Here is a 27,027-nt window from a genome sequence, read left to right on the forward strand (position 1 = left end):
CAGGGCTGTTTTGACAGTAGTTTAGTTAAACCGATGCAAAGCCCAGCACAGAGGTTCCAACTCCAGTAACCACTTAGCATACGTTGATTCCTTACCAACTACAGTTTAAACTAACCCAAAGTAAGCCACTCTTAAACTGAAATCGGCGTGTCTACACGGGGGCTTGCACCACTTCAACTAAGTCCACTTTCCAACCAATGTCAGTTAAACCCGGGCAGCTTGTTCCTTAGTGCAGCAAGAAGGCGCAGGAGATGCTGCCTCTGGAATCTCCACACAGTCTTTGCCCACTCACAGCTCTATTGGTGGGTATAGAAACGCGGACAGAAAGAGCGTGGATGCAGTTCTAGCAGCATAAAGGTGCCATCGCTCTTCCCATAGGGAAGGGGATGGGCCACATTGTTGTACGCACCTTTACACCACTGCAGCTGCATATGCCCTAGGGGGCTGTGCTGCTTGAATTATATCACACCCCGGCCCACGTGAAAACCGTGTGTAGTGCAGGCTGAGGTGCAGCCCTGCGTCGTCTGCACACAGACTTGTCCTGGCTAAGCGGGGGCCCTGTCTACACAGAAACTGGAACTGCAATAACTCAACGGGCTTCACCTCGCACCTTTAGTGACTTCGGTGCCATTCCATGGCTACATCCACACTGCGATTCCCCAGCTCTGGCCGAGCTCGTGCGAGTAGAGATAGAAGTCCAGCAGCCATGGAGGCATGGCTCAGCCGTGCGGAGAACACACCTGGTGCGTGTGTGCTCGTGCTGCTCCCTGTGCTACTACGGCGACAAAGCCATTTCTACTTGCACTAGGATACTGAGCACTAGTGCAAGTCTGTGTGCACGAGATGGGGAATCACAACTCTAGCTCGTCAGACATAGCCTGTGGGTGCAACTCAGAGGCCTTATCTACAGGAGAGTGGGGCAATGGTTTAACTTAACAGTTATTTCATGGCCACACTGGGGCTTGCTCTCATGCCAGCATTAGAGTGGCTTAAACTGACTCCTGATCCGATTTAAGATGAACCAAACCAAGCTTGGTTTAAACTGAAATAAGAATGTCCACACAGCCTTTTGCACTGGTTTAGCTAAACTGGTTTAAATCAGTGCAACTTTCTCCAGTGGACATGGCCTTGTTTGGGAATGAATGTGGCTAACATCAGTTTGTGTAAGGGATCAATGTGTAGACAGTCTGGCCTCGTGTTCACCACAACTCAGCTAGAATCTGCACGTCAGGGACTATAGTCACTGAGCAGGAGTGGGAGGAATCACAAGAGCCAGGTTTAGTAAGCAAGAGTTGGGGTCAGAGTCAGGCCAGGGTCAGAGACCGGAGGTCAGAAGTAGAACCAGGCCAGAGACCGGAGGTCGGGGTCAGGCCGGGGTTGGAGACCGGAGGCCAGAGGCCGGGTCGGGGTCAGAGGCCGGAGGTCAGAGGCAGAGCCAGGCCAGTCAGAGTCAGTTTGGGATCAGAGACTGGAGATCAGGCGACAAGCGAAGTCTGAAGTTGCAGCAGGCCACAACCCTGTATGGTTGCCCGGGCAACCCCTGGGGTTAAACAGGGCACTGGGCCAACCAGAGGACTGCAGGGTACGGTTGCTCGGGCTCCCTTGGGTGGTACTCTCTGGGGCACCTACTCACCACAGTGCTCACTGGCTGTGCCTCTGCTTGGCCTCTTGGTGGCACTGTGGGAACGTCTGCAGCCCCAGGACCTAGTGCGCAGAGCCGCACAGCTGTCCGGTGCCGCACGTCTGTCCGAACGGGCGCTGGCTGCTTTCCCCCCAAGTATGGGTCTGTGTGCAGACCTGCACCCCATCATTCGGGGGGGTTCAGTCACATGCTTTGTTACTGCAGTGAAAGTCTGAATGTAGAGCGGCCCCCAGGTGCTGCTGAAGGCCCCCATTCAGGCCAGCTCTGGGCCAGGCCCCGTCAGCTCTCATCTGTACGTGGAAGGATGTCTGCGCGTTCCCTTCTCTCAGGTGTTTAGTCACAGGGTGAACGGGTGCCAAGGCAGTGACTCCAACCCCTGTCCGGCTTTCTGGGCCCCTGCAGCGGTCCTGGTTTTCCAGGCCACACAGGGTTGGGGTTGCCCATGCACCGACAGAAAAACCTTTCAACTCCCAACCTCCTTTCCAGCCCCCTGGCTTGGTCAAAGCAGCAGAAAAGCATAAGCCCAACGTTTCCCTTTGCAGATCACCCTTCGAGGCTGTAAACATGTCACTGATCAGCCTATTGCTCATTCCCTTTCATGGAGGGCCTCCAGGCAGCTCCTCTGCACAGAGGCGAACAGAACATACCTGAACTAGGAGAGACCCCAGAGCCAGGGTCCAGCACAAGAGAGGGGAATCAAGAGAAGATGACGACTGCATCCTTGCAGCTGAGGCTCTGAAAGTGCTTCGCAGAGATCCAGTGAGGTAGGCCAGCAGCACTGGCTTGACTTGACAGCACAGAGCCAATACCCGAAGTGCCTTGCCCAAGAACAGCTGACTCCCCAGAACTCTGCTCTAGCCACTGCACAATCCTCCTTCGCCAAGCAGGAGCAGAGGTTCTGGTTTCTAGGGCTTCTGGGATGGGGGACATTGGACCAGATGGACCCAGAAGGGACAGATGGATTGGAGAGGCCCGTACAGAAACCAGAAATGCTGGCAGCCAGACGGAGAGGAAATAGTAAGCAGCAACAGACAAAAAACAGAGGAGATAAGGCCAAGCTCCCCAGAGATGCCTCCCCCTTGCAGGAGTGAGAGGGGAGGCAGAGAGCATGGCAAAGGGCAGGAGAACCCTGGTCCTGAATGGGCACAATAGAAGCAGCAGGAGGGAGGGGATGCTCGGGAAGGAGGCAGCATAGATTGTACTTTTCAAGACAACGGTTCATAGAATCATAGAATCATAGAATATCAGGGTTGGAAGGGACCCCAGAAGGTCATCTAGTCCAACCCCCTGCTCGAAGCAGGACCAATTCCCAGTTAAATCATCCCAGCCAGGGCTTTGTCAAGCCTGACCTTAAAAACCTCTAAGGAAGGAGATTCTACCACCTCCCTAGGTAACGCATTCCAGTGTTTCACCACCCTCTTAGTGAAAAAGTTTTTCCTAATATCCAATCTAAACCTCCCCCATTGCAACTTGAGACCATTACTCCTCGTTCTGTCATCTGCTACCATTGAGAACAGTCTAGAGCCATCCTCTTTGGAACCCCCTTTCAGGTAGTTGAAAGCAGCTATCAAATCCCCCCTCATTCTTCTCTTCTGCAGACTAAACAATCCCAGCTCCCTCAGCCTCTCCTCATAAGTCATGTGCTCTAGACCCCTAATCATTTTTGTTGCCCTTCGCTGGACTCTCTCCAATTTATCCACATCCTTCTTGTAGTGTGGGGCCCAAAACTGGACACAGTACTCCAGATGAGGCCTCACCAGTGTCGAATAGAGGGGAACGATCACGTCCCTCGATCTGCTCGCTATGCCCCTACTTATACATCCCAAAATGCCATTGGCCTTCTTGGCAACAAGGGCACACTGCTGACTCATATCCAGCTTCTCGTCCACTGTCACCCCTAGGTCCTTTTCCGCAGAACTGCTGCCTAGCCATTCGGTCCCTAGTCTGTAGCGGTGCATTGGATTCTTCCATCCTAAGTGCAGGACCCTGCACTTATCCTTATTGAACCTCATCAGATTTCTTTTGGCCCAATCCTCCAATTTGTCTAGGTCCTTCTGTATCCTATCCCTCCCCTCCAGCGTATCTACCACTCCTCCCAGTTTAGTATCATCTGCAAATTTGCTGAGAGTGCAATCCACACCATCCTCCAGATCATTTATGAAGATATTGAACAAAACCGGCCCCAGGACCGACCCCTGGGGCACTCCACTTGACACCAGCTGCCAACTAGACATGGAGCCATTTATCACTACCCGTTGAGCCCGACAATCTAGCCAGCTTTCTACCCACCTTATAGTGCATTCATCTAGCCCATACTTCCTTAACTTGCTGACAAGAATACTGTGGGAGACCGTGTCAAAAGCTTTGCTAAAGTCAAGAAACAATACATCCACTGCTTTCCCTTCATCCACAGAACCAGTAATCTCATCATAAAAGGCGATTAGATTAGTCAGGCATGACCTTCCCTTGGTGAATCCATGCTGACTGTTCCTGATCACTTTCCTCTCATGTAAGTGCTTCAGGATTGATTCTTTGAGGACCTGCTCCATGATTTTTCCAGGGACTGAGGTGAGGCTGACTGGCCTGTAGTTCCCAGGATCCTCCTTCTTCCCTTTTTTAAAGATTGGCACTACATTAGCCTTTTTCCAGTCATCCGGGACTTCCCCCGTTCGCCACGAGTTTTCAAAGATAATGGCCAAGGGTTAGATGCATCCAGCTAAGCAGCCTTGCCTCCCCAGAGCCTGCCAACACTAGCCAGAGCCTATCCAAAGCACTTTGCCCAGGGCGTGTAATCATTACCTCTGGTGCTGGATGGGCAGCGCAGGAGACCTTGGTTGTCCATGGAACAGATACAACATGGACAGCAGCGGGGCAGCCTCCCCTCGTACCCTACTGGTGCCGCTCACCTCGACGCACCTCCAGAGCGAGCCAGTCGCTCCTCAGCCCCATGGCGATCAGGGCCACCCCTGGAAGGAGACCCCCAGCTCACGTCACACAGGTCTCTAACCATCCATCAGCTTTTGGTCACTCTTGACAGGTTAGAATTGACCCAGTTAACTTGCAGCCCGCAGCTGGGACGGGCCCTTTTGCCTATAAGGTCATTTAAATAAAAGGGGTTCAACAGCCTGTCTTGAGCATCCGATAAGTGAGGATACAATGCCACAGCAGGATGGTGTCGGCCTGGGAGCGCGGGCGGTGCTCGCCTGTGCAGGGAGAGGCTTGGGCACCAAGCTGGCCATCGGAGGGTCACGCTCTGGGCATGCTCCAGAGGCTGTGGATATAGTTGCAACAGGGAGAGCATTATTTGCTGGTTACCTCGCCTCCTTACTCCGAGAGACGGTGGCGCGGTCCCCTCCCTCCCAGGGAGGGCCTGTGTTTGCAGCTCTTCCCCCAGATGGATCAGCGGCAGGTTTTTAAGGATGACTCTGGCAGCGCTCTCTGCCCAGAGTTCTTGCCGCGCTAGCTCCCTTTGTACGATCATTTCATTCCCCTGACAACGCCTCATTAAGTGTCATCTGCAAATTCAGCTAATGAGCTGTTTCCCCTCTTCCCAGCATCCAGCTAATTCTGTAATGCTGGGGAGCACTTTGTGCTGGACGCAGCAGCATGTTAGCGATGCAGGTGGTAAACAAGGCAGCGGCTGGCCCCAGACCCAGCGCAGCCTCCTCCATCCCGGGGGGGTTAGGGAGGCGTCACCCATGGATTTTTCTCTGTGTTCTCCTGGTGGGACAGCACAAAGGCCATGGGAATTTCTTTCCTGGATCCCCTTTCAGACTGGTGGTTAGAACAATCTTGGCCTGTTTACCGGCCCTGTCAGGCAGAGAAACGTGTGGCACTGGGGGCCCCACAGTTCCCGGCAGGATTACCCAGGGATGATCGCAATTCCTTGGCAGCTCTGGCTGCATGGGCCGTTTCTCCGACACAGCGCGGGCGCTGGTTTACACTTGGGAGCTCAGGCAGTGGGAGGAGCTGATGAATGCAGTGATGCGCTCTCAGAGGGGGAACATCTGCAGCCGCGAAGCAGTCTCTGGTCTCGACAGCACCGCAAGAGGGGTCTTATTATTGCGCCCCCAGAACCTGAGCACTATCCATCATTGCTGTTGTGCCCTGAGTGCCCTCAGTCTTGGAGCCTTTTCTAGCCGGGGCCCCTGTCCCATTGCTCACGGGTCCAGGGCAGCATGTGGCATGGACTGTGGTCTGTGTTCAGGCATGTCACAGGCTTCTATTGTGGGACCTTGGCTTTGCAGGGCCACTGGGAGCTATCCTGCGGCAGTATCGTTTTGGGCTCTGTAGATTTATTTCGTTCTTCTGCCTCAGCGGGCAAGGGTAGGACCGGGTACTGACTGCAACTGGCTGCCACGCAGGCGGGGGGTGGCAGAACCCAAATGAAATTCAATCCTAGAGAGCCTGAGGGGGTGATTGGCCAGCTCACATCTGAATGCAGACCCTCCATCTCTTCACCGGCATCTTGCATCTGCTACTCAGCATTCCTTTTTCCCGGCTTCAAAGCACTGTTGGAGTCAGCTGCCAGGGCCCATTAATACCCACTAATGCTACTTGCCCTTCTAGGATTGCTGAGTGTCACTCGTAACGCCCAATGCCGTTAGCAGCTAGCTCTCCGACCTGATCGCTCCAACTCTCACATGGCTTCACTGGCACCAGCGCAATCCCCTGCTGATTTGAACGGGCTTGTAGTCGGGAAAGGTGCCTCCCAAAATCGTTGGCTCCATGCAGTACGCTCTCCAGGGGGCCCTGGCGCAAACCAAGCTGACCTAGGAAGGATGCCTCTCTTAGCATGCTGTACCGTTCTTCTTCTCCCTTGGCAGGAGCGTAGGCAGGAAGGCTGCGACAGTTACAGAGGCAGCCCGGGTGGTGACCCAAGGAAAGGAAGAGACGAAGGTGGCCAGATGTGGAAGCCGCTGTCTGTACACCAATGCAAAGAGCCTGGGTAACAAATGGAGGAACTAGAACCACTGGTGCAGGAAGTGAAGCCAGATGCTATGGGGTAATGGAAACATGGTGGAATAATCATCATGACAGGAGTACCGGAAGGACAGAAAGAAAGGTAAAGGTGGTGGAGTAGCATTGTATATTAATGACGCGCTAGACTGTAAAGAAATTAGAAGTGATGGAACATATCAAATGGAATCTCTTGGGGCCAAAATCACTTTGGAGAAGAAAGGTAACAGAGGCTCCAATGGGACAGTGCTGGAGTCTGTGACACCCCCCATCCCAGGATCCGATCGGGATATGGATACAGACCTCTTTAACATTTTAATGAAATAAATGCTACTGGGAATTGTGTGATTATGGGAGACTTTAATTTCCCAGATGTTGATTGGAGGACAAGTGCTACTAATGAAGGCAGGGCCCAGACATTCCTGGACGTGATCGCTGACAGATTTCTTCACCAAACCAGCAAGAGGCAATGCCATTTTAGACTGAGTATCGGTAAGCAGCAAGGACCTCACAGAAGAGCTGCTTGTAGAGGACAGCCTTGGTCCCAGCCATCAGTCCCTGGCTTGCCAACGTCTACATTTTGGGCACGAGGCTCTGTTTCTGGAGGGGCAGGGGGAGCACAGGGCAGTGCTCGGGACCCAATGTAACAGCATGTGAGAATAAATATAGCTCCTACTGAGCGGTGTCCCGCTGGGCCGGGCTGCTTGTGGGTAATGGCTCAGCTCTGCGGCTCTGGCATAGTGAGGGCGAGGGCTGGGGAATGCAGTGAAAGGGAACCTGCAGAGCATGGGAGGCTCATGGCCCATGGGGCACTTAGAGTAACAAAGATGACAGGGCAAGAGAACCTTACAGAGGTCACATGCAGTTAGCCACCAAGGGGATTACAGCCTTCGCCAGCCTTGCCCTCCCCTCTCAGCCCCTGGCCAAGCCCAGCGCCGCCAGCAGCTCCACTTTCTCGGGTCTCCTCTCACACCACCGGAGTGCTAATGCAGCAGCCTAGCCCAGTCTCAGCTCCTCCTCCCTGTGAGCGCTGCACCCCCCGGCCACCAGCCCCCCGCCCAGCTCTGCTATTCCCCTGGGCAGTGCTCTCACGGCTCCTGGAAGGCTCGGCAGGGATTTATAGCGACGCTAACAACCCCCAATACCTCCCAAGATGAGTCTCAAACAGCACAAGGCGAGTATTTGCAGAGACTAGGAATAAAACCCTGGATGCTAGAACTGACTGGAGGGGCCAGGACTGGAGAGGCTGTCTGGCCCCCCCTGTGCCCCATACTTCCTACAGCTCCGGTCTGGATCCTGGAGGGCAAGTGGGGCAGGCACAACCAGCCCTCCCTTCTGGAGCAGCATTAATACCCAGGCTTCCACCGCTAATCCAGCTTTAAACCCTAATGCCTGCAGCAGAGAGAGCTCTCTGGCCTCCCCGCCCCACCCTGCTTCCCACGGCAGCCACAGCTTTCCACCAGCTGACAAGAGCGCAGAAGAGCCCCCTTCCATCCGAGACTGCTGCTAGGGATGGCGGCAGGATCACGGGGCCCCCACGCACCCTGGGGAGAGGGAAGGGGGCAGGATGACACATGCCTCCTGGGTCTGTGCACGTGTGACACAGCGAGAGGCAAGAGATCCCTGCTCCCTGTGAGGAAGAAGAGGTGGTAGGATGGATCTCCCACTCACAGGGGAAGGCAGCAGGATCGTCCAGGACAACAAAAAGGGGAGGCTGGCATGGGAGATCACACACATGGGCTTGTAGGGAGGAAGAAAAATCGCCTCCACCAGGCTGGTCTCTCTCTCCCTCTCACACACAGCATTGCTCCCCCTGTCCTCTTCCTGCTCCTCACGCAGGCTGGAGCGAGGCGTTCCTAAGACAGACCGGTCAGGCAAGCTGAGCACAGAGTCGTGATCTTGGGATGAGACTAAGCCCCATGTCAGTTGCATTCAGCAAGACTTTATCAGCGTGCCAGGCTGTGCGAGAGAGAAGCAGACCCGGGGGTGTCTGCTGGAGGACGGGGCTACAAACCCTTGACTCCGGTGGTCATTACCAGCCATTCCTGATCTGGTGACAGGTTACCCTAACCACTCATCACCACGAGAGACCCAAGGGAGCTTTCTCCTCCCCAGAACCAGAGCGTTCCCCTGGTGTTTGGGCACCAGTCATTACATCCCGCCACCCTAAAACATCCCCTGCACTCCAGCTCCTTCCCTCCCGGTGCGTCCCTGCCGGTTGTGCAGAGCCGTTTGCAGGGCATAGCGTGGCTGCAGGAAAGGAGGGAGCTCCTAGGGCTCGGGAGGCCCAGTATAATACATTGGACAGCCCCAGATGGAAGGCCCCAAAGCAGGGCAGAGCCTAGGTGTTCAGGGAGCCAGGGTGCTTCCCATCCTGCTGCCCTCCAGATGCTATCCAGGTAGCTGCAGAGCAGAGCCTCTTGGGTCCAGGGCCAAGTGTCAGCATCATCACAGGCGTCCCACCCAGACGGAGGGGTCCATTGACGCGCCAGAGCCAGATACTCATGGAAGAGACCATGCTGGGGGTAGGCTGGTGTCGTCACTCTCCAGGGCCCACGGGGGACAGAGAGGCAATGGGCCACGCTAGCTAGTTTTGGCTGGACCTGTAACAGAGTGCTGGCAGCATGCTGCATCCATCCCTGGTGCCGGGTGCGGCAGACGGCAGGGAGGAGAGACCAGCCAGGGCTGCAGCACGCAGGGGAAGATCTACATGGAGTCTGAGATTTCTGCCTGGGGAACCCGAGCACTGGCAGCTAGGTGTCCCTCTCTACGTGTGGGGACAAGAGTCGAGAGAGGCCCTCTGCTCAGATCCAGCCCCTTAGGGCCTCCTTCCCCAGGGGCCGCTGGCTCCATCAGCCCAAGGAACGCCCGCACAGGGCTGCCTCCCACGGGACAGGAGCGGATGCTCGGGCAAGGGGAGAGGGCGAGGAGGAAAGGACTGGTTCCAGCCCCGCTTCACAGGACTGCAGGCCTGGCCACTAATTCAGCATAGAGCAAGCGGGCAGGGGCAGCGACCACTGATCTCCAGGAGAGCAGGTCCCGCTGGCGCCAGAGCTCACCCCGGTCCCGGGGACTCGACAGTGGCGCTAACAGAGAGAGGAACAAGGGCAGAAAATGCCCTCAGCACTAGCCTGCCCACCCCTCAGCGCTGCACTGGGGCAGCAGCTCACCTGAATCTTCACCGCAATGAGCACTGAGCTCAGCTCCTTGTCCAGCTCCCTCAGCACGGTGAGCTTCTTCAGGCGCAGGCTGCAGAGTCTGTAAGAGAGAGAGAATGGGACACACTCAGGCACCACCATCCCCGGGGCCCTGCCGCATGGTCCGAGCCGTCCGGACGGGAGCTGGGATGGCGCCGAGCCGCGGCCGCCTCTCCCCACCACAGGCACACGCTCAGCTGAGGAGCAGCAGGATTCACCCCCCTCCTACGCCCCGCCCCCGAGAAAGCGGATCAGAGCAGAAAGGGAAGGAGGAACATTAACAGAGCTAAAGTAGGATTAAGGGATTACGGTGCGACAGGAAGTCGCAGGCCGTGTGGTGGACAGATCCTTCCCAAGCAGGGCTGCTGCCAGCCCTCAGTAAAGCTACCTTGGCCACCAGGGCTGTTTATTTATAAACTAAAGCACTTAGATCCACTCTGATCTGGGACTTAACAAGACAAATATTCCCATTCAGACATTACGCCTCTGCTCACTCCCTGTGGCAGCTTCATACTCCCCAGCCTGGCTGAGCCAGAAACATGGGAATCCCAGCCCAACACCCCTGGGCCAGAGCAGGCTGCCCTGAGCCCACCCTCCATCCCGGTGCGCTGTGTGCCTGCCGGGGGAGGGAGGAGGCTGGGCAGAAAGTGGCACTGCCTATTCCCACAGGTCCAGCCCCTGAACCAACCCACAGGCTCTGCCAAGGAGAGGAGTCCTCTGAGCCACTCAACGGCTTAGTCAAATGCCTGCAAACACAGCGATGTGCAAACAACCACCCACCACCTGCGCTCGGCTGGCCCGGCCACGCGATGTGGAGCAGAGGCCGGCAGGGCTGGGTGGAATTGGTCTCCCAGCACTGGCAGAAAGCACCCTTCCTAATCTGCCAGGCAAAGCAGAGGGGAGCCAGGCAGGGAACTGAGGAGTGGCTACAGGCTGGAACAGAGGGCGCATGAAGAGCTGGGGGTGCTGCAGGGCAGGTCTAAGTGCCCTTGACACAGCTAAGCCAGGGTCCCACAACTGGAAGGGCTGGAGCTCGCAGAAGAGGCTTTCCAGCCTTGCACTGCTCAAGAGCATTGCGAACTCAGCCCTGATGGTCTGTCCTGTGCTCAGATACTAGAGCATTCAATAGGGCCAGAAGGAGATGAACTTGTCACTCCCCGGAGGATGTGGGGGGCTCTGCCCAAAAGCATCAACGGGGAGCTGAAATCCTTCATTGCTAGGAGATCCCTATCCCTGTGGCCAATGCCAGGTGCCCCAGAGGGAATGAACAGAACAGGGAATCACCAAGTGATCCATCCTGTCGCTCATTCCCAGCGTCTGGCAAACAGAGGCTAGGGACACCCTCCCTACCCATCCTGGCTAATAGTCATTGATGGACCTACCCTCCATAAACTTATCTAGTTCATTTTTGAACCCTGGCCATTTCAGAAAAGATGGCGCAGGCTATAAATACTGGGAGGTTCTTTCTGCATCTCTTACCTTTCTCCCAGATCTGTACACTCTGCGTGCTTTACATTTTAGTGGCAAACCTACTGTCCTGGGCATGTACTTCATGGGCTTCCTCAGAACGCTGACCCAGGTAGCTAGAGGCCAGTGAGCCTGCCACCAATGCTGAGCAAAATAATGCTAAAGCTAATCTAGGATTCAGACAATAATTAATGCCAGTCAACACGGTTTTATGGAAAACAGTTATCAGCAAACAACCCTCATTGCATTCTTTGACGCGATGACAAGGCAGTTGCACATATGTAATATCCTGAGACTTGGGTAAGACCTTTGACTTAGCACCATCCAACGCTCCATCAAAAATACTAGCATTATACAATAGCAGTGAAGCCCCGTTAAATGGCTAAAGAAGCGGCCGATCCCGAAAGCAGTTATCAATGGGGAATCCTTACATGAGACTGGTTCCTGGTGGGTTCTGCAGGGATCAGCATGAGACCTGGTACTCCCCAATATTTTTATCAATAATCTGGAAGCCAATATAAAAATCGCTGCTGATGAAATTTGCAGATGACACATTGGCAGAGTGGTGAAAATGGAAGAGAACAAGACTCAGTCATACAGAGTGATCTGGATCGCTTGGTAAGCTGGGCCCATTCAAACAAAATTTGATTTAATACAGTCAGATGCAAAGTTACATATCTGGAAACAAGGAATGCAGGCCAGCCCTGCAACACAGGGGACTGGCCCCTGGTATGCAGTGACTCCGAAAAGGAGCTGGGCTCTCTTTGTGGACAAGCAACTCAACGTGAGCTCCCTGTGTGATGCTGTGGCAAAAAGGGCTAACGCGATCCTGGGATGTATGAACAGCGGAGGAGTGAGTTGGAATATGGAGGTGATTTTTACCTCTGTGTGCAGCACCAGAGAGGCTGATACTGGAATACCGTGTCCAGTTTTGGGGTCCATGTTTTTTATGTAGAAAAATTGGAGAGGGTGCCAGAAAGCACTACAAGAATAGTTCAAGGGCTGGAGAAAATACCTTCTTGTGAGAGAAGGAAAGAGCACAGTTTGGTTTATTAAAAGGATTGAGAGGAGACTTGATTACAGTGAAGGAGAATATGCCAGGTGCTGAAGGGCTCTTTAGTCTAATCATGACAGGCAAAACAAGAATGAGTGACTGGAAGCTGAAGCCAGACAAACTCCAGCTAGAAATAAGGCCCAGATGTTTAATAGTGACCAACCCCCACAACAAACTCCCAAGGGCACTGGTGGATTCTCCATCTCTGGGGATCTTCAGAGCCAGACTGGAGCCTTTCTGGAAGATGTTTTAGCCAATAAAGGAGTAAGTGGGTGACATTCACAGGCCTGTGTTATACACAAGGTCAGGCTAGATGATCTAATGGTCCCTTCTGGCTTTACAATTAAATCTACGAAGCACAGACATCTGAGCGCTCCTGGCTAGGAAATCTCGCAGCTACAGAAGCTTCTTTCTTCCCTACCCCGTGGGATTTTGGAGAGTGCTGTAAAAAACCTCTCTCCATTTCCCTTTCACCTTTTTCATGTTGATTAGAGGCCTGACCTCCCTTCTCCCCCCATTCTATTTCCAGTTTGTGCTCATTCGCTCTGCAAAGCTTCTGCCCGTGGACTCTCCCCCTGCCGCGCTGTCTCTCCGGAAGGCAGGATGCTCTGTTTTCAGGATCTGGGTTCATGCCTGGGTAAGGAAGGTGGTTGGTTGTATTGTGGGTGGGGATATTAGTGCACAGGCCTGGAAGTGGGACTGTAGTGTGTTGTATTCTAGGGACTCCAGTCTGCCTCGTGTGATTTTCTCTGTAAACCCCAAGGCTGCTCAGTGCTCAAGGGACACATCACTGGGGGGTTAGCAACTTGTCCCTCTTCATAGTTATGGCTTTATTTTACCAGAGATTTAAGTTGGACTTCCCAGGCAGTGATTGCCAGGTTCACCGGGTTTTGGTATCACATTCATTGTCCTGGGACAGGACGCATGCCTGCTGGGGAGGTCCTTTGCACATCTCACCCTCAGCATTAACGGTTTGCACAAGATAACTGTTATTCACCAGTGCTGCAAACCTCTATTCTTGCTCGACCGATTATAAACAGCAGTTCTTCTCTAACTCCTGCCTCTTTCCTACTTCCCCTGCTCCTGCTAGTACTTTTCACGCACTAGTTCTCCAGCCAGGATCCAGCTCTGAGGCTGGTCTCTCCCAGACTGACCCAAATGAGAAAGCCCAGCACCCCGCAGCCAAGGAACTCGAGCTATCAGCGAGGACAAAGGTGGAGTAGGATCCAGAAACGGCTGGCCCCTGCTCTGCCGAAGGAGAACACCCTGCCTACATCTGCGAGGGGGCAAAAGCATTTGGAAGTCGCATAAATCCTCCTGCAGCTGGGCAGAAGCCAGCCCTGAACCTGACGGAGCCTTACGGGCAGGCGAGTCAATCGTCCACTAGAGGGTTTCTTGCACCTTTCTCTGCAGCAGGCACAGCTGGGGGTACTGGCCAGGGTCAGAAACAGGGACAGGTCTAGACAGACCGCTGCTCTGATCCAGTCTGGCAACTGCTGCGTCCCTAAGGCAGGAGGCCCGGCTCAGAGAGTGACTTTAATTGCTCACCAGTGATGGGAGCCTTTTGCCTGATTTCTACAAGGCTTGAGAGGCCTTTCAATGGGTCCCGGCTGGCTGGAAAAGCCCTGGCTGTGGCCAGAGTCAGAGTGCAAGGGAAACCCAGGGCTCGAGCTCTGCAGAGGAAAAGGAGCTCAGCCCCTCCTCCCCCCGTGCCCCTGGAGAGAAATGCCACCCACGGGCACACATTTATTCCAGGCAAGCCACTACCCCCACACGCTTCTTGTGGGACACTCACCTCCAGGCGCTCTGGGGGACAGCCTGCCATCAGGTCAGGCTGGCAGCTGATAAACCCCTGGGACAATTTACCCAGGGCCCTGGTGGATTCTCCAGCCCTGGCCATTTCTCAGTCCAGATTGGCTCTTTTTCTAAAAGCTCCGCTCCAGGAGTGATTGGGGGGCAGGTCTCTGGCCTGTGTCTCCAGGGGGTCAAAGTAGGTGATCCCCATGGGGCCTCCTGGCCTGGGACTCCAGAACGCCCACATGTCCAGGAGAGACTCCAGCTTGTGGGGGACGCACACCTAAGAAGGGACCTGGGCTGCCCTCTGAAAGGGTAGTGCCCTGCTGTCAGGAAGGCAGAGCCAGAGAGCGGGCCAGCAGCAGGGTGATGCACAACAGGGAGAAGGCAAGGGGGAGGGGCACCCCAAATGAATTCCTCTGCAAGCGGAGGTCAGCGAGGGGCCAGGCAGCTGCCAGAGCCCTGGCACTCCCCAGCACCGAACAGCTTTACAGCAACACCAGCCTTGTGGCTCCCCACCACTGCACTGAGCGGGGCAGACCCTGAGCGGCAGCCCTGCCCCTGCCAATCTCCTGGGCACTCAGACCTTCGCTGCAGCACCAGGAGGCCGAGGAGAGGGGAGCAGTGCACCTAAGCCCCCCGGCACACAGTGCCCCTGGAAGGGGCCACCCAGGGAGAGTAGCCCAAGTGGCTGCGGCTGGGCTCCTGTGGCTCCAGTCTGAGCAAGCAGAGCTAGCGTTCGCTGTCCCAGTCCCTGCGCCGGCTGGCAGCCGCTCCTTGCGGTGCCCACGGGAGTCCTGTGATTAGAGACAGCAGCTGTCGCCAGCCAGACGCCCTTGGGGACTAGGGCTGCATTGCCGGAGACAGGGAAGTGGGCTCTGGCTGTGGTACATGGGGAAGGAAACAGAGCAGAGGGGGTGGGGCTGGCCCCGTTAAATCCAGGGCAGGGGCTAGGAAGAGAACCACACGGAGGCACTGCTGCTGCCCCCGATTGTCCGGGGGAGAGGGGCTCAGAGCCCCTGAAATACACACCTCTGCCACTTCCCCGGGGCAGCTTGAAGGACCCCTGCTGGGAAGAACCAGGCTCCCCTAAAACGAGCTTGAGAGACGCAGGAAGAGGCTGAGCCCACAGGGCTCCTAGGTCCCCGCTGTGGCAGCCCCTTTCCGCCTTTCCGGCTAGCTCTCCACGGCTGAGTTTGTATTCAGACAGCCTCGCCTGCCTGCCTGGGGCTTTCCAGCTCCTTCTGAGCATCTCCCAGCAGGGCCAACCCAGGGCTGAAGCGGAAGAGCGAGCAGCAGCAGAGACATGCTCTCATGCTGACCTGGAGTAACCCAGGCACGTAAAGGGAGCCTAGGCTGCATGCTGAATACATCCCCCTTCTCCCACAGCGCCAGGCAGCCGGGTCTAGGGCGAGCAGCCATCTGCCCTGCAGAACCTGGCGAGGAAATGCAAAGAGAAGACCCGGAGCCAGGCCCCCCGGCCATTAGTGGGTGGAGTCAAGGCTGAACAATCGACACAGCAAGAAAAGCTCCTGGCGCAGGGGGCTAAGGCCACTGCAGGGGTGTGAACTGCCAAGAGCAGGGGAGATGACGTTCAGCCCTAGGCGAGGGCCAGAACAAAGCCTCGGCAGCATCGCTGTCCTCTAAATCCGCCCCCTGCCTCATGCCAGCCCTGAGAGCCCACAGGGAAATTCCACCCCAGAGCAAGGAAGTGACTCTGGGCTCAGCTAGACAAGGCGAAAGGGGAACTTTTAACCTGTTAGCAAACACACTAACACACGTTTTAAAACCTGCATGCAGACAGGGTATTGGACGTGCGTCAGCCAGCTGGGCTGTAGCCAATGTGTGTTAAAATACAACTTGCCTGGCTGAAGTACAGTTTTAAACCGTGCTAGTTAGATTGTGTTAGTGTGACGGAACACCCCCCCGCCGTCACACCCTGCACACCACGGCAATAATCTTTGTACAGATACGCCTGGGGAGGTGTCATCTGACAGCTAACAACATCTCAGGGACAGGGCTGGAGCAGCATTTTATGGAACGCTCTGAGCAGAAGCTGAACTCATGACTGAAGGGCGTTTGCCAGGCAAGTCTGGGGGGGTAAACCTGCTTCTCAAAGACAAAGGACAAGTTGTTGCCCCAGCCAGGCAGGTGCCATCAAAGCTGATGGGCCATCGACTACCAAGTGGCCATTCTTTGGCAAGGACCAGGCAGGAACAAACAGATTTGATCTCAGCAAACAAGAGCATGGAACCTCTCCCCACACCCCCGACTCCTTGTCTCCTTGTCTCAGGGGGAAAGACCTTTACCTAGGGGTCACCCTCAGGACAATGCATTTCAAAAGAGGACTGAACTATAAAAGTGAGGGGCAACCCCCCCCCCCGGTTCTCTCTCCCCGCCCATCTCTCTCCTGTTCACCTAAGACCAGGAAAGAAATGCTTATTGGGCTTTGGGAGCAGATCCTGGCTGGAGGGTTTGGTCAGCAGCGTTACTGGACACGTGCTCACGGACTTCACCGTGAGCCAAGCACAGCTTGGGAAGCGATTTATCTTTATTTCTCTTGGAACCATTTCTGACTTTCGTGCCTCTTTACTTGTACCTTGAACAGCTCTCTCCTTGCAATTAAATACACTCATTTTATTCTTTAATTAGAACTAACCCAGCGTTGTGAACTGGGTGGGTAACTCAAGCTGAGGTAGACTGCTGTGTACCGATCCCCTGAGAGGGGCTACACACCTAACACATCTGGGCTGCCCAGGAGAGGGCTGGACATGCAGAACACACGTTTTTGGGGGCGTCTGGGACTGGGAGTGTGCTGGGGTCACCCTGGGAGCAGTAACCAAGCCTGGCAGGAGCCAGAGTGCGGCTGGTGTTTGCCGACAGGCTGCTGGGGTCAGAGCTGCTGGAGCAGGCTGTGGCTGTCCACAGACACCCAGGGTGTGACTGGCAGCAGTCCAGGTTGCAGGGCAGGTGGGTGACATAGCCCCTCCCTGCTCTGGCTTGCACCCTGCTATGTCAGTTAGAGAACACGTTTTAAAACGCCACCGTTTCTGCCAGTCTAAATGAGGCCGAAGTGCAGCGGATGGCATAAGAAAAGGCACAAGCCACAGCGGTGATGCTGCACTCAGGGAGTATTAGCAAAAGGTTCACGAGTCAGGAGGCAGGTGTCTCCCCCAGGAAGCAATTACTGCTCCTCAGGAAGCTTTGCCCTCCCTGGAGAGGAAGGTCCCAGGGACCTACACAGGCTAGGCAAAGAGCAGAGGCAAGTCACCCATGAAAACAAAGGGTAGTGCACCTGGGAAGGAAAATCTGAACTGCTTATGCACATTCCTGGGCTCTAAATGAACTGGAGCCATTCCGGGAAAAGCTCTGAGCATCAGCGAAAACCTCTCTGACATGCGTAGCAATGGTCAAAGCGGGGGAGGGGGGAGTACATCAGGGTGCACAATGAATGAGCTAGAGAACAATGCTGAAAATTGCCATGCCGTTACATAAAGCAACAGAGCCCCCTTGTCTGGAATACTGTGTGCGGCGCTGCTCCCCCCACCTCCAAAGGACACAGCAGGAATAGCTCAAGGCTGTGGTAGGACTGGGGGTGCAGTGCCCAGATTTGGGAGGGCGCGTTTTGCCCAAGGACATACCCCAAATTACAAAAAGTTCCCCGGGCTCTAACATCAGCATTCTTAGCCTAACTCAGCTGCATATGACTCATGCAAAGATAATGGGCTAAAATCAAATCCTGCCAGGATCTGAGCCTAGAGTTCACATCTAATTCTTCGAAGACTGAGCCATCCCCTCTGGGTTCTATACAGCTGATCAGATGAGCAAACGCCTGTCCTGATCTGTGCACTCAAATTACTTCTCAAAAGAATGCCAGCTGCTGCCTCCTCTGAGCAACAGAAGGCAGAATGGAGACCCATCAAAAGCCCATGCGATGACTGTCCCCCTTCCAGCCACTCCTGAACTAGCCCTGTCCCAAAGCAGGTATCTGCAAGCACCAGCATCTGCAGGTATCTGCAGCATCCAGGTTGTGAAAGCACGTTTCTGGCCGTTCACTTTGCAGATTTCTGTAGGATTGCCCTGGCATTTCACTAAGCAGCGTGTGGAGCCTAGGAAGTGAACTGACCGCCCTTTCCAGCTAGAAGCCTTGCGGCAGCCCCCAACTTCAGGCTGCAGGGGGCAGACCAAACTTGACAGTCTCTCCTGATCCAGATGGGGCAGCCACTGCCCTGTGCTACCAGCTCTGATCCACACAGGGGCTCGCTCTCCAAGTAACACTTACAGGTCACCCACAAAACACGCCGCTTTCTCACCCAGGCCTTAGCAAACATTTCCGCTGGCAGGCCGGCTCTTCGGCTGAGGGAAACGGCCCATTTTAACATCTCTTAGCGCTGGCAGGGCTTGCCAAGCACTGATGCTGCTCTGCGCTAACAACCCTCCGAGAAAGCTCTGCTCAAGAGGAAGGACAGCCTACCGGAGCCGGAATCGGACCTAGGATTACCGGGGTAAAGGGAGGTCCCATTGCTCAGCAGGGGAAATAGCTTTGCACACATTGAGTTTTCCTCTGCGCTGCTCACACTTCTTTCCTGAGCCAAGTCATTCCTTGAGAAGAGCCAGCCCACCCACTCATCTCCAACTGCTGGGGGCTCAGACCCCAGACCGGCACAGCCACAGGCTGTCCCAATTCCATCCCCATTCACAGACGCACAACGGCTCTCCCACAGCTTCGTTTCTGGGTCTAAACGAACTCTGTAAGAACAGGCCCCTCTCCCTGCAGAGCTCTGCTCCCTGGGGCCGGATCCAGACGTCAGTGCTCGACTTTTGCTCAGTGCTCACTCGGGCAAAACTCCCGCTGAAGTCAGTGGCATAACTGAAGGCCAAAGCAGAGCAGCAAGATGATTATTACTGGGGGAGATACAAGGGAAGGAAAGAACTCAGCTGGAGTCAGGTTCTGGGGGGGTCAGCAGGGCTGGCAATTAGAAAAAAAAATATCCTTTTATGTGCGAACTCAGCCAATCTGATCTGAGGTCACTGAGACGCAATAAATATGGCATCCCTTTCGGTCACTTTTCTGGTCTCTTCCTAGAGTAGCACAGCGCTGTGTCCACAACTGGGCAGCCTGGCAACCTGGCTACAGCCAACTGCCGTCCCAGAGCAGCTCTCCGGAGGGTCAGGCACTCTTTGGGGATTGAGCTGATCTGATCATCAGAAATCCTTACCAGGCTGCTATGCTTAGAGCAAACCACCACATGATTTCTCCAGAAAGGTTCTGACTCTGCATTCACTGCCCTGGGCCTGCCCCATACAGCTCTGTGACACAGTCAGCAAATGCCTTAAGCCACAATATATTAGCATATTCTCCCATAGGCCAGAAACGTGCTTTTCTGCTGCTTCCAGTGGCTTCTGCTACTCGCCTGATCCTCTTGCCCTGAAATCAATGGGAGTTTTCCTGCTAGAGTAACAAGTCATGTTACTCCAGCATGTGCAGGAGTCCCATAGCGGTGCAGGCGCAGTGTGTTAGGGCCTTCAGCCTGTCACAAAAGGCACCTCAGCCACCTCGGCCTAGCTGCCTACTCTGGCATCTTTGTTCCCCACGTTTGGAGTGGCTGTAGCACGTTTTAAGGAGCATGACTGGGGAGAGTCCAGAGGAGAGCAACAAAATGATCAAAGGTTCAGAACACCTGAGCTAGTAGGAAAGGTTACAGACCTGGGTGTGTTGAGTCTTGAGAAAAGAAGGTGGAGGGGGGACCTGAGAACAGTCTTCACATGCGTCAAGAGCAGTCACAGAGAGGACAGGGATAAATCGTCCTCCACGAGCACTGAAGGAAGGACAAGAGGAAATGGGCTTGCTCTGCACCAAGGCAAATTTAGGTGAGATATTAGGAAAAACTTTCTATGTCTCAGGGTGGTTAAGCTCTGCAATAGGACTCCAAGGGAGGTTGTGGAGGGTTTTAAGAATGGTCTAGGGATGGTCTAAGTTTACTTGGTCCTGCCTTGGAGCAGGGGGCTGGACTTGACGACCTCTCAAGGTCCCGTCCAGCCCGACATTTCTATGACATTTGGCTATTGTGGAAAAACAGGTATGCAATAAGCTCTACAGGCAGGGACAGTCTCTTAATATTTGTATGTACAGCTCCTGGTCTCACTCATACCTTGTGACAATGGGTTCCACAGGCTAGTTAAGCATGGTATACAAATATTTTCACCAGTTTTAAGTTTGCTACCTTTCAGTATTATCATTTAACATTTATATTGGAGTAGTGTCTATGCTATAAGAGCTGCCCCAAATATCTTACAGTGTAAAGGAGAAGACATTACAGGCAGACGAGACAAACTGGCCAGAGACTGGATAACGAAAAGAATAAGATATGTGTAATTGTTAGCAGTCAGGAGCAGTGATCATTACATGCTGCCTCGCCTACCTGTTATCCGTTACCTAACTAAGCTAACTCCATATAAGCCAGTTGTGAACAGATTGAAGTGTGCCCACACAGGGGTTTGCACTAGCTTAACTCAGACACAGCCTGAGATGGAGCGGGACTGCACAGAGGGAAAGCAGTCAGGTGCGGAGAGGTAGCGGTGTAAAGCTGGGAAATGCAGCTGTGTAAGAAGATGAGATCACCCGGTGGAACAGATGCAAGGGAAAAAGAGGAGGGGACAAAAGCCACATGCCAGCCCCTAGAAAGTGCAAGAGAAAAAGAAAAGCTGAAGAACCAGGAGGAGAAAGTCAAAAGCCAAGGAAGGTCAAGATGTCAAGCAGGGCAACGTGACCAACAGTGTCAAACCCATGAAGAGATCAAAGATGAGAAGGATGGAATGAAGATCCTGAAACGTGACCAGGAGGACGACGCTGGGAACTCCGCCACGTTACTGTCCTTATACACGAGTATCAACTTCATACCCTGGTGGCTGAAGTGCAGCCCACCAAGTGCTGCAATGTACCCTCATCTTTAACATGGAGGTGAGCCCCCCATAGATGAGCTCCAGTATGCACCGCTCTCTCCATCCCAGCAGCCCCAGCAATGCCCCTTTCTGGCAGGAATGCCCAGCTTGCACCGTTTGAGATTCCAGACTCATACAACCAGAGAACAGGTTTCTAAGCTACCCACACTTCCTGAGCTGGCAGAGTCTTCGAGGAAAGGACGGTGCCACAAAATTCATACGATCGGAGCAGAAGCAGCGACAGCAAGAAGCATGCACGAGGGGCTAAGAGTAAGCTCTGGGCTGCAGGCAGCACACTGAGGTGTACTGCACTATTCAGTGTACAACTCTTCAGCAAAGCAGCCACGCCTGTCAAGAAAGGTTCATTTCATCAAGGTCTGAGAGCAAAGCAGAAGCAGCTCTGGCTGCCACACAGAGGGGAGGCAGCTGTCTCAAGGGAGCAGCTGGACTTTCAGAGCCAGATCTTTATCAGGAATGAAAGAGGGCAGGTTTCCCCCTGGGAGCCTCCCAGGTGAGGCGTGCAGACCATTACTACCTGTGCAGCCTTGCTCTGCCGGTTCTGATGAGCAGAGTCAGCTGACTTGGCCCTTCTGAGGCATCGGTACAGCCTATCATCAATGATCAACAAAATCACTAATCTCTTCTGAAGCAACCTGAGTTCATGCTCAAAAAGGCATCGGATGGTTCCTCGTCAGCTTGCAAGACCCTTGGGGAGTTCTGTGAGCAACAGAAGGACTAAGCAGACGATACTCAAAACATCGATAGCTTTCCTCTTACAGCAGTTATCCCAGGGCATTAGGACATCCTTTGCAAGGCACAAATTCTGGATACCCAGAGAGTTAATTATGGTCCACGCCCCAGCCTCCAGATTAGACAGTGATGACACCAATATCCTGGCAACCTGCTGAGAGATCCCAGTCATCTTGCAATGGGACATCTCGGTTAAGACTTGGTCTCACCTTTTACCAGACGCACGTCTTCACTGGCAACTGACAAGATTCGCCAAACCCAGGAGGTCACCCAAGTGTGCTGCCTTCTGGAGCCCATACTGGTACCCACATGACGCCATGTTATCTGGCATGGCCCGGATCACAACTAACCCAAGCACAGACAGCAGTCTCCTCACTCTCCATTTTGGCCCCTCAATGACAAGCCGAGGATACACGCTTCATGACAAACAAGCGAAGTCCGTCGTCCTGCTGACAACTGTTTCATGCCTGGGCTCCAAAGACTGACTGCACCTTAACAAGCACATTACAGAGAAACTAGGGGCCTGAAGACTTTGGGCCCGGCCGGAGTTCAGCATGACAAAGTCAGCCTTGCTTTCAAGCCACATCACACCCGCAAACTAGTGGAAATGCACTGCTGGGAGACTAGCTTTCTGTTACCGGGCACGTGGGGCAGCACCAGGGCAGGGGGCTGAGTCCTCCTTCCCCGGGCATTTGCTGGTTAATTCCAAACCTTCCCATTCAGGGTCAGTGTCCTCATTTCCTTTTCAGTCTGAATATCATCATCTTTGTCCCCCTCTCCTTGAGGAAATGAAGAGCGGCAGCTCCTCCCCACAGCCTGGCATAGGAGTAACGACGCCCGACACAAGCATTACCTGGGCTTGTCTACATGCAGCGTTGTACCAGTTTAACTGAAGGTGCAATTTAAACTGATTTGGTTAAATCAGTGCACAGGGACACATTTATTCCAGTTTAAAGCAGGTGTAAACCTCATTGTTGCTATTTTGGTTTAGTTTAACTGAATAGGCCTGGTCTACACACACCATTGCACTGGTGTAACCAGAGGGGCCATTTTAAACGGATTCAGCTAAACCAGTGGAACATCATCTGTGGACACATCATCTGGTTTTGTTTAACCAGATATGCACTAAGTTTAAAGCAATATAAGACTGTGCACTCAAGGGTTTGCACCAGGCTAGCAATTTTTAAACTGATTTAAGTTACGTGGTGCCATTTCTGTGTGTGTGTAGACACAGCCTTAGGAATAGGTGGAAACAAAACCACGATAAGACATGCTTAAACTTAAATGAGAGTGTCCAAACTGGTTTGTCCCAGTGTGGCTGAACCAGTTTAAATAAACATGTGCAAGTCTGAGAATAGACAGGACCTAAGCCTCCGAACACCCTGGTGAGTTACAGTATTCTCCCCCACTTTGCAGCTAGGGAAACGGAGGCACTGAAGAAAAGTAATTTCCCAGAAGGTCACTAACTCATAACAGATCCTTCATTTGCAAATGAAGGAAACCAATCCCAGACTCAACTACTGGTTACAATTCTACCTTTTGGGATTTGAGCTGACCCTTGTTATGAGAGCAGACATGGTCCTGTGCAGACCTCAGAAGCTGCATTCTTCACGAGCCATCTCAATTTTTTTCACGCAACTAGGCACACAATGCTGGCTATTCATCTGGGATGAATATCGCACTCGTCGTCATTCTCCGGTCAGCCTGGCCCCTCTCTGTTAGGCTTATCATTAGACTTCAGTCTCGGAGCAGCAAGGACCACTTGGGAAAGCTTTCCTATTTGATCTCCTCTGTAGCAATCTTCCTCCACAACAGGGATGCGTCTGGCTAGGAAAGCAAAGCCAGCCTTTCCTTGATCTCAGCAGAGCAGCGATTCCAATCCCACCTCTCCCGGCGGCATGAGATAACAATCCGGGCTGTTCCGATTCCAAGTTAAAAGTGAAATTGATCTCCGGAAGGAAATCCAGGTCTAGACGATCTGGTGTTTCAGAAAAACTGACTTAACACCACAACTGGTGAGAGGCAGCTTTAGAATTAGGAAAGAGCAATAAAGCAGCTCACTGTCCCCAACAAACCACACAGCAGAGATCTAGAGATTCATCCTCTTGTTCACTTCTGACCCCCCAGGGTACGTGAAGGTCTACATCTGTGAGTACCTGGGGGGCAGGGAGCCCACTGACTCGATGCAAGTGCATTTGCTGAAAGGTACAAATCTATAAGCTGTAGATTTCAGTGGCATGTTGGCATGTGCTGGTGGGACATGCCTGGATGATCCAATCACTGTTGCTCGTGTACAACAGGGGGTATTCGGCTTTCATCTCAAAGATGAGGGGGAACTGGTGGGTGAAATGAACTAGCCGGGGTGGGAGGGAGAGAGGAGTGGGGAAACAACAACAGGGTATTTCACCGCAGACTGCCATATGCACAAGTGGTTGGCATAATGAGCCAATCAGTAGCGGCAATCGGAACAGGGCACCTGCCCAGCTGTTCTCAGATGGCCTTTTGCTGAAGGCAGTTCTGTAGAGGTGAGTTTCAGGAGAGGGATTCAAAGGCGGTTTGGGGGGTAGCTTTGTAGATTTGGATGGAGAGGTTTGCAATCCCTATGAGGTGGTATGGAAGAAAGTATGGATTGCCCTGCTGGGAGAGGCAGACGCCACCAGAGAGCAATGGAGGCTGGCCCAGCAAAGTTGGGGGTGGAGGTCAGAACAACAGGGTGGCTAGGTACTGCCTGGCTAAGCAGTAAAGGGGCGTTAAGGGCAAGGTCAAGGGCTGTGTGTTTGATGCACTGGAGTCGGGGGAACCATTGGAGGGGCTTAGAAAGCGGGTGACACAGCCGGGGGAAGATCTCAACAGCAGCATTTTGAATGGGCTCAGTGGGAGCCAGATTGCAGAGCACACAGCCAGGCAGAGAGGTGCATTGCAAGTCATCAGTGTAAAGACAGGGGTAGGATCACCCAGTGACAGGTGCAGAGGGAGGAAGCAAGGACGGCACCATGGGGGATCCCCATGGACAGAGGGGGAAGGGAGAAGGAATCCCACAGAATGACACTCTCAAGTAGCAATCTGACAGCTTGGAGAAGAACTGGGAGAGGAGCAAGGCAAAAAAGCTGAACGAGGGCGGATTTCGAGAGCACGGTCGTCAGCGTCACAAGCAGCCGCTGGCATGAAAAAGGCGAGGACGGAGCGCTGGCTGAGAGGAGCCTGGGGAGAGCCAGTTCAGTGGAGCGTAGAGGGCAGAAGCTGGCCTGGAGAGGGTGGAGAATGGAGCTGGCAGAGGGAAGTGTAGACAGTGCCCGCAGGGAGCCTGCAGAAGGGAAATGGGGCAATACTTTGAGAGGGAGGAGGGGCCAAGGTCGGTTTGGGTTTAAGTGATGGAGGAGACCAGTGCATGCTGGTATTGGGAGGAGACGGACACTGAGGAGCAAGGTTGAGGGCACTGAGGAGGGAAAGCAGGGAAGAGGTCTCAGCATCTGACGGGAGGACGACGACAGCGTGAGGGGGCGAAGGGACTGGATTGTTTTTCTCCCTGAGGATCTTGCCCAGAGAGCACAGGGCAGTGAATGAGTTACAGAGGAAGGACCTCTGTGACCTAACACTGTTCCTGGGAGACAACACCGAGCTCTGCTCTGTCACAAGGAGGGATTGTAAATGGCAGGATTTGGCACCGTAGAAACGCAGGGCAATGCTCCATGCCCCCGAGGGTTCGCTGGCTTCGACTTCTTTCAGAGTCGGCTTCGTACTCAGATTCCTCTGACTTCAGGGGCTCACAGCAGGGATGAATCTGACCCACGTTTGACACTGGGCCCATGGATCTGATCACACAGCACCTGAGTGATTTCCCTGCCACTGCTGAAGGAGGCGATGGATCTAACTCCCACCCAATGATCCCCTTTGTCCCTACTGAGAAGAGACATCTGAATCTCTGGAGTCTACTCGTCTGGGCATCTACATCTCTGCACTGGAGCTGGCAAAAAAAAAAATCAAGGGCCACAGCAAGCCAAATGTAATTAGTATGAAACTTAATAAACCCCGATCTTCTTGCAACTAAGCAGGTTGGTCTTAGATCTGCCAAATGTCATTCGCACAAGTGCTGGAGAACGTTCGGTAGGAAGAGCCCTGCATGGAATGGGATGGACAACAGGAGTGGATAGCTCGTTTCCATTTTGGATTGCTGGGATTCCCCAATTCTTTCCAGCAGCGGTGTTTGGCACACAGAAGTTAAGGGGTGTGGTCTGGACTCGGACTTCCGGCCCAACAGCCTAGAGGGAGCATTTCACTGAGGGCCGGGTTTCTTGGGACACGTTGCTTCCAAGCTGGAAACCAAATGACTGGACCCTTTTTTCATGTGAGAAGTGGTGGTTTTAGAAGGTTTTGCTCATTTCACGTGTAACAGATTTCACACGTGTCCAGTCTGTTCATAACAACCTAGTTACTTCACTGAGGCTTTAATGATTTCAGAACCAGCCCAGCGTACACTAGAAGCACCAGCCTTGGCTAGAGCTCAGGTGTCTCTAATGCAGCCAGGAGGTGCGCGGCAGATGACCTGCTGGCCAGGTCTATGGATGGTTACGGCAGAGCAGACACAGCTCACTTGGCTCTCTGGGTGCCAAGGGAAGGGCCAACCACACCCACAGCAGAGCGCCATGTTCAGTGTATTGCTTAGCTGGTTTTCTGATGTTTCTCCAGCTGCTAAACCAGCCGAGCTCTCCAGCGAGAATGTCAGGGATCGTTCAGATGCAGCCCAGGGTGGTCGGACACAAGCACAAGGCCTCGGTGCACACACAGGGCAACTGCATACACAGGACACACTCCCACCCTCCGTTAAGTCCATATGCTGCACTGCCGGACACACACTTCTCCAAGAGCGCTCATGTCAGACACCCTGACGCTCTTTGGGGAAGTAACCCAGGCTTCAGGAAGGAAACCTTTGCTCCTGTTCACCTGTCCCGTACGGAGAGCCAGGGCTGTGACTCGAGCAGACAGTGAGAACGAGACCTGCTAGGATGGCTATCTACACACAGGGCCCTGTGCACACCACAGCTAACTGCAATGACCCTCTATACCAAGGGCCCTAGTAGCAGATCCAGGATTTTGCTGCAGCTTCACATCTATTTTGCATGTGGAAGTTTTACCCAATTAAACAGGACAGGAAGTAAGAGTCAGTAGAGTTGTTCCTGGGCTCTTTATTTCCATATTAAATTCCATTTGTTTTGCACCATCTG

General features: G+C 53.7%; 1 protein-coding gene across 6 annotated transcripts in view; it reads right to left on the reverse strand.

The window, feature by feature from the left end:
• LOC141985552 (phosphofurin acidic cluster sorting protein 2-like) overlaps positions 1-27,027 on the reverse strand; it is a 136,071-nt gene that overhangs the window by 33,090 nt on the left and 75,954 nt on the right. For all 6 annotated transcript variants that reach the window (XM_074949789.1, XM_074949794.1, XM_074949791.1 and 3 more), the window contains exon 2: positions 9,772-9,859. In XM_074949789.1, coding sequence (XP_074805890.1) covers positions 9,772-9,859 — 88 coding nt within the window. The remainder of the gene's footprint in view (positions 1-9,771; positions 9,860-27,027) is intronic.

This window comes from Natator depressus, chromosome 3 (assembly GCF_965152275.1).
Source record: "Natator depressus isolate rNatDep1 chromosome 3, rNatDep2.hap1, whole genome shotgun sequence".
Classification (NCBI taxonomy): domain Eukaryota; kingdom Metazoa; phylum Chordata; order Testudines; family Cheloniidae; genus Natator; species Natator depressus.